Source organism: Acanthochromis polyacanthus, chromosome 19, assembly GCF_021347895.1.
Source record: "Acanthochromis polyacanthus isolate Apoly-LR-REF ecotype Palm Island chromosome 19, KAUST_Apoly_ChrSc, whole genome shotgun sequence".
In the NCBI taxonomy this organism is placed as follows: Eukaryota; Metazoa; Chordata; class Actinopteri; family Pomacentridae; genus Acanthochromis; species Acanthochromis polyacanthus.
Window position 1 is genome coordinate 9,615,782 of NC_067131.1, and position 13,894 is coordinate 9,629,675.

Consider the following 13,894-nt stretch of genomic DNA (forward strand, 5'->3'; position numbering starts at 1 on the left):
GAAGCCACGAGCCACTATTGTTCTCCTGCTGCGTTTATTCTTTTATTATTCACGTTTTCCGCCGTTTTTCGGTCGCTAACTAGTCCTAGGGCTTTGAGAAAACCAAAACAAATTATATATCAAAACGGCGGCTTCATCGGGAATCCGGGCTATACTTTTCTAAGACATTCGTCATTTTTTCGCAGAATTATTCGCAAAAAACTGCGAAAAAGTCCCATAGGAAATGAATGGGAGTGAAAAAATCGGTGAAAAAATCCACTGTTTTCCAACGCCACTGCTTCGCCATACGTTCACCTAGAAACTTCATTTAAACATCAAAACGCATGATTTTTCTTGTCTCGCAGAATGTATTTTATGTCAGGCTGAGATTACAGTTTTTGATCAGTGAGTCCTCAAAAAAAGTGAAATTCTCAAAATCTGCTCTGGTTAGAGTGCGGATGTCAGTTGGTAGAGTGAGGAGAGGAGAAAAATCGCCTGAAAATTTCACGATCGCATCGCCCTCACGACCAAACGATAAATGTAGGGAATGAATTTGGTCAGATTGTAGACAATTTTCCTGGATTCAATGAATCCAAGTTTGAAGACCTAGCTCTTTCTGAAGTGAAATGGCAGGCAGCAGTTTAGACCAAAGTCGCACCGTTCTCTCCATAGGAACCAATGTAAACTGAATCATCTGCCTCATGGAGGGACAGTGTTTTTTAAATCGCTGTAACTCGGTCATTTCTCAAATATTTGGAAAATAATTACATTTATGGTTAGCCACAGCCTTCTCTCGCTCACGGTCATTTTGGTTTTCAGCTAGCATCACGGTTAGCCCACAATTAGCGCCAGAACGAGACGTTGCGCCGCTGCTGCTGAGAAGCACTTTTCTGCTGTCTGTGGCAGGCACCGTTGCTATGGGGCCCATAGCAACCGCCCTTACACACGCGCAGGCATGGTCCCACGCACACACACCAGACTCATTTGGAGTGCCACACCCACCTTCACACCCAATACCTCCACAGGAGCTGCATTTCAGCCTGAAAATCAGTTCAAACCTCTCAGCTTCACACAGCCTTTAGAGCAGGGGTGTCAAACTCAGTTCCAACACACCTGATTCAAATGATCAGGCTCGTTATCAGGCTTCTGCTGAGCTTAATGATGAGCTGATTATTTGAATCAGGTGTGTTGGAAAGGGAAACATCTAAAACATAGAGGATAGTGGACCTCGAGGAACTGAGTTTGACACCCCTGCTTTAGAGTAACTCCAATCCAAATGTTTGACCAGGTGAGATCTTCATGTCTTCCCTTTCAAAATAAAAGCACAGCACAATTTCAAAATAAAAGCCTGTGATGGGCCTGAAAACACCAGTTAAACCTCTCAGCTTCACACAGCCTTTACAATAACTCCAATCCAAATTTTGACCAGGTGAGATCTCCCTGTCTCTGCCTTTCAAAATAAAAGCACAGCACAATTTCAAAATAAAAGCCTGCGACAGGCTGGAAATGCCAGTTAAAAATCTCAGCTTCACACATCCTTTACAGTAACTTCAATCCAAATTTTGACCAGGTGAGATCTTCCTGTCTCTGCCTTTCAAAATAAAAGCACAGCACAATTTCAAAATAAAAGCCTGTGACGGACCAAAAAATAACCCTCTCCTGGACATGCCACCCATCCCGAGCCCCCTCCCACGATTTCCGAACCCAGCGGGCAATTGTCTAGTTATGGGCTCGGGCTCGGCAACGAGCCAACTTTCTCCTCTCCTGCAAGCTTATTGGGGCGGGGTGGCTCGTGGCGAGCCCCGAGCCACTATTGTTCTCCTGCTGCGTTTATTATATTTTCTTTCACGTTTTCCGCGCCGTTTTCGGTCGCTAACTCGTCCTAGGGCTTTGAGAAAAGTCAAAACAAATATATATCAAAAACGTGCGCCTTCATCGGAATCCCGGGCTATGACTTTTCTAAGGACCATTCGTTATTTTTTCGGCCAGGATTATTCGCAAAAAACTGCCAAAAAAGTCCCATAGGAAATGAATGGGGGACCGAAAAAAATCGGCTCAAAAAATCCCCTTTTTTTCCAAAGCCCAACTGCTTCGCCATACGTTCACCTAGAAACTTTCATTTAACCATCAAAACGCAAGTAATTTTTCGTTCGTCTCCGCACGGAATGTATTTTCTGTCAGGCTGATATTTTACAGGTTTTTGGATCCAGGTGACGTCCTCAAAAAACCGTGAAAATTTTCAAAATCTGCTCTGTTTAGAGTGCGGCATGTCAGTTGTTAGAGTGGAGGAGAGGTGAAAAATCCGCCCTGAAAATTTCACGATCGCATCGCCCTCACGACCAAACGATAAATGTTAGGGGAATGAAATTTGGTCAGATTGTAAACAATTTCCTGGGATTCAAATGAATCCAAGTTTGAAGACCTAGCTCTTTCTGAAGTGAAATGGCAGGCAGCAGTTTAGACCAAAGTCGCACCGTTCTCTCCATAAGAACCAATGTAAACTGAATCATCTGCCTCATGGAGGGACAGTGTTTTTAAATCGCTGTAACTCGGTCATTTCTCACAATATTTGGAAAATAATTACATTTATGGATTAGCCACAGCCTTCCTCTCGCTCACGGTCATTTAGTTTTCAGCTAGCATCACGGTTAGCCCACAATTAGCGCCAGAACGAGACGTTGCGCGCTGCTGCTGAGAAGCACTTTTTCTGCTGTCTGTGGCAGGCACCGTTGCTATGGGGCCCATAGCAACCGCCCTTACACACGCGCAGGCATGGTCGCACGCACACACACAGACTCATTGGTGTGCCACACCCACCTTCACACCCAATACCTTCCACAGGAGCTGCATTTCAAGCCTGAAAATCAGTTCTACCTCTCAGCTTCCACACAGCCTTTCACAGCAGGGGTGTCAAACTCACTTCCAACACACCTGATTCAAATGGATCCAGGCTCCGTTATCAGGCTTCTGCTGAGCCTGAGATGAGTGTTTCATTTGAATCAGGTGGATGTTGTAAGAGGGAAACATCTAAAACATAGAGGATAGTGGTCCTCCATGAACTGAGTTTGACACCCCTGCTTTACAGTAACTCCAATCCAAATTTTGACCAGGTGAGATCTTCCTGTCTCTGCCTTTCAAAATAAAAGCACATCAAAATTTCAAAATAAAAGCCTGCGACAGACTGGAAACGCCACTTAAACCTCTCAGCTTCATACAGCCTTTAGAGCAGGGGTGTCAAACTCAGTTCCAACACACCTGATTCAAATGATCAGTCTCGTTATCAGGCTTCTGCTGAGCTTAATGATAGCTAATCATTTGAATCAGGTGTGTTGTAAGAAGGAAACATCTAGAACACAGAGGATAGTGGTCCTCCAGGAAGTGAGTTTGACACCCCTGCTTTACAGTAACTCCAATCCAAATGTTGACCAGGTGAGATCTTCCTGTCTCTGCCTTTCAAAATAAAAGCACAGCACAATTTCAAAATAAAAGCCTGCCACAGACTGGAAACGCCAGTCAAACCTCTCAGCTTCACACAGCCTTTAGAGTGACTCCAATCCAAATTTTGACCAGATGACATCTTCCTGTCTTTCCCTTTCAAAATAAAAGCACAGCACAATTTCAAAATAAAAGCCTGCGATGGTCCTGAAAACACCAGTTAAACCTCTCAGCTTCACACAGCCTTTACAATAACTCCAATCCAAATTTTGACCAGGTGAGATCTTCCTGTCTCTGCCTTTCAAAATAAAAGCACAGCACAATTTCAAAATTAAAGCCTGCAACAGACTGGAAATGCCTTACACACGCGCAGGCATGGTCGCACGCACACACACAGACTCATTGGAGTGCCACACCCACCTTCACACCCAATACCTCCACAGGAGCTGCATTTCAGCCTGAAAATCAGTTCAACCTCCCAGCTTCACACGGCCTTTAGAGTAACTCCAATCCAAATTTTGACCAGGTGAGATCTTCCTGTCTCTGCCTTTCAAAATAAAAGCACAGCACAATGTCAAAATAAAAGCCTGCAAGGTACAGGAAACGCCACTTAAACCTCTCAGCTTCATACAGCCTTTAAAGCAGGGGTGTCAAACTCAGTTCCAACACACCTGATACAAATGATCAGGCTCGTTATCAGGTTTCTGCTGAGCTTTATGATGTAAGAAGGAAACATCAAGAACACAGAGGATAGTGGACCTCCAGGAACTGAGTTTGACACCCCTGCTTTACAGTAACTCCAATCCAAATTTTGACCAGGTGAGATCTTCCTGTCTCTGCCTTTCAAAATAAAAGCACAGCACAATTTCAAAATAAAAGCCTGCAACAGACTGGAAATGCCAGTTAAACCTCTCAGCTTCACACAGCCTTTAGAGTAACTCCAATACAAATGTTGACCGGGTCAGATCTTCCTGTCTCTGCCTGTCAAAATAAAAGCACATCACAATTTCTAAATAAAAGCCTGCGACTGACTGGAAATGCCAGTTAAACATCTCAGCTTCACACAGCCTTTAGAGTAACTTCAATCCAAATTTTGACCAGGTGAGATCTTCCTGTCTCTGCCTTTCAAAATAAAAGCACAGCACAATTTCAAAATAAAAGCCTGTGACGGACCAAAAAATACCCCTCTCCTGCCCAGCTCCGGACATGCACACATCCCGAGCCCCTCCCACGATTTCCGCGAGCGGGAATTGTCTAGTTTTTATTACCGTTGCTATTTTAAAAACTTAATTCACGTATTAATTTCTCCATTTATTTCAAATTTTTTGTCTATTCTATTTTTATTGCTTCGTTTTTAATTATTGTCTTATTGTGCATTCATGAATTTTGATTTATTTTTTTAATCTTTCATTTATGACCTCACTTACTATTATTGTTTTTTTTTTTGCTTTTATCAATTTTGACAGCCTCTGGTGTTTCCTCATTACATTGATTTATGACAACGTTTTCTCAATTCCTTAGTGCCTGTTTTTTTGAGTCCACCATTTAAAGCATTTATGAGGTAAAGGGGGATAGGATGGGGGTTGTTGTTTTTATTGCCTTTTTATCGACTTTTTATTCCTTCGGTTATGTGAGGCATTTGTATGAGAAGTGCTCTACAAATAAAGTTTGATTAATTCATTTTATAATTCATTAAAATAGTGCAATTATTATCGTCCAGGATGATACATACTTTGATATAAAAAATAGCCGCCTGAGTAAACAATCCACGCAGTCAAATGCAAAAGTTATTGAAACTTTGTCAACACTTTCAATTATCCAGAGTTGTGTTTGGTGCCAAGCTATTTATGTTGTTTGCCTTTGCCCGAGCTGTTTTACCTTCCCTGACGGCAGTAGGCGGGCCGAATGATGAAAAACCACTCAGACAGGAGATTCCAAAATGTCGACACACTATGGTGCCATCGGCCAACTCTCTGAACATGATGGTGAGATTATAGAAGTCTTTACCCCCCGCCATGAGAAAATTATTTGCTCTGCTCCTGGAAGGGACTCAAAATGCACAAAAAAGCAGCAGGTTGTGCCTGCATCCATGCACTTTCTACAAAGTGAATCAGGGCAACTTTAAGCCTTTCCCCTCGTAGCATGACACCTTCAGAATTAAACCCAATTTATATTCAGACTGAGACTTCACCACCCTTCTCTCCCTGGAGCGTTCACACTTTCTGGTACAGATATAGTCTTCCTTCCACGCTTTGTGTCCGGTCTCTACGTCTAAGAAAGAGACTGAGAAAAGGCACACTTGGAAATCTCTGCTGAACAGCTGGCTACCCGGTAAAGCATGTCACCCCCGGATCACAAAGGAGTCAAGCTTTAAAAAGAAAAAAATCATCCTAAGAATAGAAGCAGGTTCCTCGCCATGTCTCTGGCTGCCGGACGACCCCGGATTGATTATGTTACAATGTCATTTTGTGAATTATGAGGTCGATCGCATGTACAATTTTGCAAATCTGTGTATTACATATGTATCCAAATGTGTGGCCGTGAAGCTGCTAGCTGCCCCCGCCCGAGTCACTTTGCATTAATTCTGCACCGGCTTGATAAAAACAAGGAGTAGACCAGTAAGGGCTTCAGATGGAGCCAAGTGAGCCACACAGGCTAGTGGGAGCTCAGTGCCAGGATGATGTCACCACACCTGCCTGTGGGCCTGAATTTTCATGCCGAAGCTCTAATATGAGCAAGAGCAAGGACATCACAACTGTCCATTAAGTTCATTATTTTTTCTCCTGAAGACCTGTCAGCAGCATGCTTTCCTGTAGGATTCGGTGAATGTCACTCTCTTGAGCAAATAATATTTATTTCAGCATTATTAGTGTGATTAATGCTCATTACTAGAGGGCCAACTATTTCACAATCCAATGTATTTTTCAGCAAAAACCTTTTGATGCCTGCATCTTCACAGCTGCAAGGATTTGATTCTTTTCTTCTTCATGTGTGACTGTAAACAGAAATTCTTGGTGTTTTGGGCTGTTGGATGGAGGGGGGAAACAATTCATTTGATGCTCAGTAGGTAGTAATAATCTGTATTTTGCACTAAATTGTGGCACTCCACTGATTTTACACATGATTACTTCCCACAAGGAGTCCTACTCAGCCTGTGGAAACGATTGTATATTATCATTCGTGGCTCGGAAGGGAATTCTCTAAAAGCCCGAGGAAACTACCCCGATTGTGCCACAAGTATGTCATCAGGGTTTACCCCGGGTTTGGCTTAAGATGTTTAACAGAAACAAGTCCGGGGTGTGGGGTTAAGAAGATGCAGCCATTTACCATATGGGAAGGGTTGCAAAGAGTAGTGTTTCTTGCTCAGGAAGGTGCCAAACTGAATAAAATGACCCAGAAATATCAAACCGGTGGCCACGATATGAGCTGGTCGAATTCTCTACATGCTAAGTAAAGATGCTTCCTTGTGAGTCTCCTTTAGCAGGATACAGTGGCGTATCCTTCACAAAAGGAAGAAGATAAAGTTGAACTACAGTTTCTCGCAGCACCAACATTCACGGGGACAACTGAGTTGTACAGTTGTTGAACTTTTCCTAAGTTCTCAGTGAATTTTCCTTCATATCTTTCCTTCACATTGTAATGTCTTACAATGAGATCAGGGGAAAATGTTTAGGAAAAGACAGAGAATGCACTTTTTCTTGGATATTCAAACTCAAACAAGATCGAACAAACACAGTACTACTGAGCTGCACTATGAGGAATTTAGTAGTATCTGTTTGGCTCCTACTAATGACTAAAATTCAGGATTTATCGACTTCTCTTCTTTCAATTGTGATCACTCTAATATATCTATATCCCCCATATTATAGGTAAAGTCTGCTATTATAAACCAATGCAATTTCTGTCAAATTCAGCAAATATATCTTCACTGTTTGCTGTCTGTCTGTGTGGGTCAAAATATAACTGTCGGACTTTTTGTAACATAGTTGACATGTTTGCTGTTTTCAGGCCTAAAATCAACATGGCCGCCTACAATCAAACACCACAAGGCATTTTAAGAGAAAGATTCTTCTAAAATATTATATACACATTTGAGTTAAATTGAAAGTTATTTGTAAAGATATTGTACGAAACCTGTTGACATGCCATAAATCCACACTGGACTCACACACTACTTTATATTAAATACTTCAGAAAGCCTTGGAGTCTTGCCAGTCTTTTCTTCAGGAGGAAATGACATCATGTGGAGCAGGTCATGTGATCTGGAATATATATTTAATATATATTAAATGTCAAATCATTCAAAATGGTTTCACTTCTCAATAAATATATTATGATTATTCTATAAACTAAACAGTAGATTTGCACTCTTCCGTTGTACACTGTGAATATCAACAGTACTTCTTTAGAATCAGAGTCCAACTTCAATGAACGTTGAACGCTAAATCACATTTTAACAGAACCGCCTGTTTCTTCACCAGTTTTTGGACTATATTTTGACAAAATCCAACAAAGCTGTTTAAATTTCACCATCAACATGAATTAAAACAAAAATATCTGACAAAACCTAAAAGAATGAAATAGCAATGTTTAATTTTTTACATTTTTTTGTATTTCATCTTCTCCTTCTCCCTAATCTAGTTTCTATGAAAATGAAAACGTTGTTCATTTCAGCTTTCAGCTTAACTTCTGGACACAAAATGGTTCCTACTTTACTGTGAAGTCCAGTCCCAGTTTAGAAGTGCTGGAGGCTACGAGCTTCAGCATCACACAGCATAACAATTGACTTCTAAAGCCAGTGTGATGTCTCAAAACAATGTTGTTCATGAAACTAGATTTAGAGTGAGCACAGAGGAACTTCACCAGACGAATGTGAAAACAGCCTTCTAGTGTTGCAACTATACCCGCCATCGTTCTGCACAGAAAAACATCCAAAACGAGCAAAAATGTGGCAAAAAACAATGAAAAAATGATGCATTTGATACTTTAAAACAAGTGTCGGGTCATTTTATTTAGTTAGCCGTAAGGTTACAAATGCTATGTTTTAGTTACAAGTGTGCAAAGAGAAAAAAAAAATCACAGACTTTGTATTTACAGAGGACAGCGTCAAGTGTAAGAAAATACAGTGATAAATATGAAATCTGTTAGTTCCTACTGTTCCCATTAAAAACAGATTGTCAAATACATTCTATCATGTCTTCATTTCACATATTCTGTAAGTGTCAGATCACTCCGACTCAATCAAATTCATGACTGGGGTTAGCACTTACATTTTGCACTAAAAATGAAGTGAGAATTTGTTTAAAATAAATAAAATCATTATCACCCTTTCCACTTGTTCATGTGCTCCCTCTAATGTTCGTATTTAGAATCTGTACGATTAGCTAAAGCATTTAAATAGGTCATAAAAGGTGTACCAAAATAAAATCTCTTCAATGTCGGTCCTGACTTTTTGTTTTATTCATGTTAGTTATGTGTGGTTAAAGATGGAGTCGCCATCTTAGAACGGAGCAAACATGGGTAATCTTGTACAGCAACTGAGCCTCTGTTGTGTCACCTTCATATTTTTGTGTTTCTGAGTAAAAACCGAGAGAAATTGCACATAGAAACCCTCCTCACACTCATCACTGAGAGTTTTATCAATAATGTAGGTCTGTGCCAGCTGTCAACAGTGCACCGCTGTAGTAGTGGTAGGTGCTGTGAAGCTAATTTCACAGTAAATTGCATCGGTACCTCCGACCTGCCTCGGCCTGATTCTATTCACGCCCCTCGTATTTGACCCCATCTTCCACTAAACCCTCTTCTTCCCCTTGTTCTCCTTCCGTCTGTTAGGACAGCAGTATCTTGGCTGCATAGAGCAGAATCCCACCCAGACCGGCAGTGGCAGCGATAGCAATGACCCTGACTAAGAGAAAGTCCATGGAGTCCTCCAGCTTTGTGTGGAGCCGCAGGACCTGCCGGTGGGTGTCCTCCCGGCTGCCCGAGTTCTCAATAACATGATTGGCCAGGCCGCGCTTTTCATTGAGAGGCATTTGGGCTGCCACACGCTGCTCGGCCTGCTCCTGGGTCAGGCCGTCCCTCTGCATCAGGCGCAATAGCTGAGTGGCAGGGTCACTGAAAAGGAACAGACAATGGGAGTTTATTTTAGGGTGCAGCCTGTGCCTTGTTAAAAAATCCAAAGGCAGTGAGTCACGCTAACAAGCCGCATAGAGAGCCAGAGAGAGGTCACCTATAACTCACGAACTGGGCTTAATGGCCAGTTTCTGTCAAAAAAAACAACAACCTGGAAATATTTAATGATTTCACATATGAAACTGCAAAACAGTCCAAAAGTGAAACTTTAAAGCGGTGCAGGAAGCGGTGGATGGCGGTCTTACCAGTAAACTACTACAGTGTGGTTCAGGAACTGAGTTAGACGTCTGGTTTCAAATAGAAGGGGCACATCCAGCACCACGTAGCGGTAACCTGAGGAGGCGGAAGACGGAGGGAAACTGATTTAATTAGTGTCAACACATTTGCACTCTAACACTGCAAAAATATCACAAGCATAACTAAATTAATTAGTCAAGAACAGACAAGTGGTGTATGAGAAGGTAATATTAAGGCACTTCAGATATGTCGAGCTGCAGAGAATCAGTCCGCTGAGAGTGACTCATGCTATTTCATGATGATAATCTTCAGAACATTTTCAGATATCTCTGGTATTTGGCTCGCAGAGAGCAATTTGTAAAGCGAGAAACAGCCTCAAATCCGTTGTCTCTTGCTCAGCCTCCACTGTGAAACAACCTTGGCTCAATTTCAATAAATGATCCTCCTCTTCCTCGTTAACCTAGCGGCACGCCAAACCCGATTCCTCCCTCACCTCTGAGAAAGTAGAACAGGATCTCTTTGAGCATTGCTTTATGAATCTCTGGGTGAGTGATGGAGTTCAGCAGCTTCCTGTTCTCCTCATTGGCAAGATGATTTGGCCCAGCTTCTGCCTGTCGATCTCGCCGTTCTCAAGCAGGATTTCTGGCCCAAAGTGGTAGACGATGCGGGAATAGGCAGGCGTGTGCTGCTCCACGACTGATACCAAAAAGACAGCAACATTTGCGAGTTTCCATTTATTACTCTTACATTTGCCAAATAATAGGTCTAATTAAAAAACATGGCTTCTTAAATTACTGATTTATTGCCAACAGAGTGATAAACAAGCCCAAATATATTAAAAATGGGACACCAACTTATGAGACACAGAGGAGGAAGTAAAGAAGACGATACTGGAAACATTTCTCTAACACCTGAGTGACTCATTACCTGAGCGCAATTAAATCATTTCCCCAATGCCTCCTATTTTCTCCTGCATGCAGCTGTGCACTCGTCACCTAGTTCTGTGACCTTTTTATCTTCAGCACATAACTAAAACATCATCCCCGCAGTCAGCAGAGACATCCTTCATGATTCATACACTCTAAGCGTTTGTCTTAATGAACCGACTTTATCTGAGAGACTGTCGCCTGAAGAGGACTTCGACTGGATGACCTGTATTTTGCATCGAATTTGTATTCCCTCTGTTAATACAAGGGATAGGTCATGTTACTTTGAAATGTAGTCTGAATGCAAATTACATGGCAGTTGATATGATTGGTAACGAAATCCACTGGATTACAAGAAAAACATGATCTAATCTCAATAATGATGGACGTTCTACTTAAAAATGGATGCAGACACTTAATTTCAAGTTTCACAAATATTTCACAAATAGTTTTGCCTTCAAGGGCCAAACAATAAAGCTGAGATTAGTTGAGTTAATAAGATCAATATTTTCGTTTCAGTTTCCCTCCTGTATGCCGTAGAAAGATCTCATGCTGGGGGAGCTAATCGTGGATCTTCTAGCTGCAAGGCGACAGTGCAAACCCCCGATCCACTGTGCAGCCCTCAACTCTAATCAGCTTTATATCAAAAATTAAGGAAAAAAGCTGCCACAAACTGTAGGTGTACTGTATGTCTTTAAGAACATGCAGGATGTTATTTTTTTGTGTAAGTTTTTGTTGCTAGTTAGGCTAGATGGAGAACTTTGAAGCCTACAAACTTACTCAAGAGCTTAATCTTCTGTTTATTAATGATAAGTAAAAAAATAAATCTTCATATAAAAAAAATAAACCGTTAGTTTTATTAGCAGAATATTGGTGGTAATAAAAATTGTTTATTGATTGTAAAATATATTAAATAAAGAAGTAATCCAACTGTAGTTATAGATAATGTAATGATCATCCAATTGCCTACAAATTTCAAATGTCATTCAGGGGCTATTCTTTGTCGTCTGATTACGTCATGCTAATTACCTGTATCCATCACTGCTCAGCCTTTGTAAGCATTTGCAGGGGAGAGAGATATCACCTACCTTTCCTGGCCACAACATCAGCATCAATAATAGGACAGCGAGCTCCCGCAGCATTGAAGACACTGTGCTTTTCCCTGAGGCGATCCCTCCTGTCAGCCCCACCAGGTACATCTTAAAGCAGAGACACACAAAGGACACATCAAGGCAATGTCAGTAACAGGGACGTTATTCACCAACGGACTCTGATCACAACTCCCAACAACATCCAACCGAAGTGACGATAAAGTGTATCTGTGATGCTCTGCTGTGAGTACAAATGCATTTTAGAGGTGGGAGTAAATACTGACAGATTTCCTGGGCTGATGAGTTGCTGTGACAGTGTTTGTGGACATCTGTTCCAGCTGAGCAGCTGTTAACAGCAGCTGGACTAACATTAGTACACTGAACAAGTCACTCCATCATCGAGATCAGGTATGAGGATTATTTTGATAGAAAATCCACTGCCAAGGGACGAACATATTACAGGTTATTACTGCAGCTTCTTCATGTCGATGTTATACTTTAATTTCATGTGTAATATTAGTTACTACCACAGAATCATTGACAGAATACTGATTCATTTTTCTATTTTAGCTTACTTTTGTTCATTTTCAGTAATTTATTGTACATATATTCGTCTCGTTTCCCACTGCTTTTATTATTATTATGTCATGTAATTTTCTGAACATATCTTGTGCAAGAGTTTAGTTGTGTTTATCTTACTGTCTTTATTGTTTGGCTCCTATGCGGCCAAGCATTGAATGTCAATTGTAAATCAGTTTTTTTTTTTAAATATGTAGTTTAGAATTTAAGTAACATAGCATTTACTCTATCGGTTATTAAACCTTCTAATAAAATTTGGATAATTTAAAGCAAGCATCAAGTGCCAGTGGTTAAAATAGTTGTATCAGTGTACAGAAAAAAAACTCCACTAGATTTCATTCATTTCAACAATTTATCAACTATTATTTGTCCACTTGGCTGACTATTGTTTAAGAGAACTGATTACCAAGTACATCTGCAGTCAGTCAAGTAATAATACTGTTAGTACCATCATTTTTGATGAGATGAAATAGAAATTAACTAAAATTCTAACAGTGGCAGAAAGTCAAAATTAACTGACTTGATGGAAGCTGGACTGGTGTGTAAAAAATTACATAAGAAAATATGTATTCTATAAATACCTCAACTATGAACTACACAGCAGCAAATGCATGCTTACAAACAGGACATAGGTAACTTTCAGCCATATTTTTATATACATCAACACACAGTTGTTTCAATTAATGTATTCAGGGAATTACTGTAATCCTAAAATCATAATTTAGCATAAACTTTAATGATCCCTGACTGAGAAAAATTGACATTACAGCAGCTTGCTAGATACAAATAAAGCACTGTAAAAATCAAGACAAGAAAAAACAAAAAATATCAAAACAACATATTTGGATATGGCATAAAGGATAATACATCCAAATTATAGGAAACACACATTGTAGAACTGTACTAAAAGTTCTAAAGATTATAAATAGCAAAGTTATGGTGATAAACCCCAGTGTTACATTACGTTTCCATACTTTAAGAGCTATAGTAAGACTAAACGAAAGTAATAAAGCATTGAATGTTTCAAATATTTTCAAATAGCTTGTACATTGTTTGGTTCGTGGCTGAAATGCTGAATGTCAAGGGGTTTAACAACACGCCCCCTGCTGTGGAAGCTGTGATCTACACTCCAAATATGTACCAGGTGTGTCACTGGTGAAGTGAAACTGGTTTGGAAAGTGAGCTGTGGAGTCACTCTTAACGTAACGAGCCAAGTTCAATCCTGACTTATCAGCCTTATAAACCCTGAGTCATGTCAATAGTGACTAAAGTGGCTGCTTGTTTGCAAAACTCGAGCTATTTTGTCACTGCTATCAAAATAGACATGTGTCGTGTTTGTTTTACCTTGTAAACTTCAGACTCCTTAAATCGAGAGAATGTGCAGCGCAGAGCCACAGAGCTGGAGGCAGGTGCAGTAAACAACCAGGGATGCTAACAGGCTAACGTTAGCATAAAACTTGATCAAGTCAAAACCGCCGCGAACGCGCAGTTAGACGACGAAGCCGCCATTTTCAC

The 13,894-nt window shown here is 40.7% G+C and overlaps 4 protein-coding genes across 4 annotated transcripts in view; 1 reads left to right on the plus strand and 3 right to left on the minus strand.

Annotated features, from left to right (window-relative positions):
• Nucleotides 1–13,871, minus strand: part of LOC127530213 (dephospho-CoA kinase domain-containing protein-like) — a 147,466-nt gene extending 133,595 nt beyond the window's left edge. The window contains exon 1 of the mRNA XM_051939915.1: nt 13,724–13,871. The gene's annotated coding sequence lies outside the window, so the exon portion shown is untranslated. The remainder of the gene's footprint in view (nt 1–13,723) is intronic.
• Nucleotides 1–13,894, plus strand: part of LOC110949593 (myosin light chain kinase, smooth muscle-like) — a 151,891-nt gene that overhangs the window by 104,101 nt on the left and 33,896 nt on the right. The window lies entirely within an intron of this gene.
• The window catches only part of coasy (CoA synthase), a 153,670-nt gene that overhangs the window by 94,213 nt on the left and 45,563 nt on the right, over nt 1–13,894 (minus strand). The gene's annotated exons all lie outside the window — the stretch shown is intronic.
• Nucleotides 8,406–13,871, minus strand: LOC110949597 (dephospho-CoA kinase domain-containing protein). Its single transcript, XM_051939916.1, is given in 7 exon segments — nt 8,406–9,528; nt 9,792–9,879; nt 10,277–10,372; nt 10,375–10,479; nt 11,798–11,836; nt 11,839–11,908; nt 13,724–13,871. Coding segments are annotated over 6 exon segments (684 nt in total). The 5' UTR covers nt 13,724–13,871; the 3' UTR covers nt 8,406–9,242.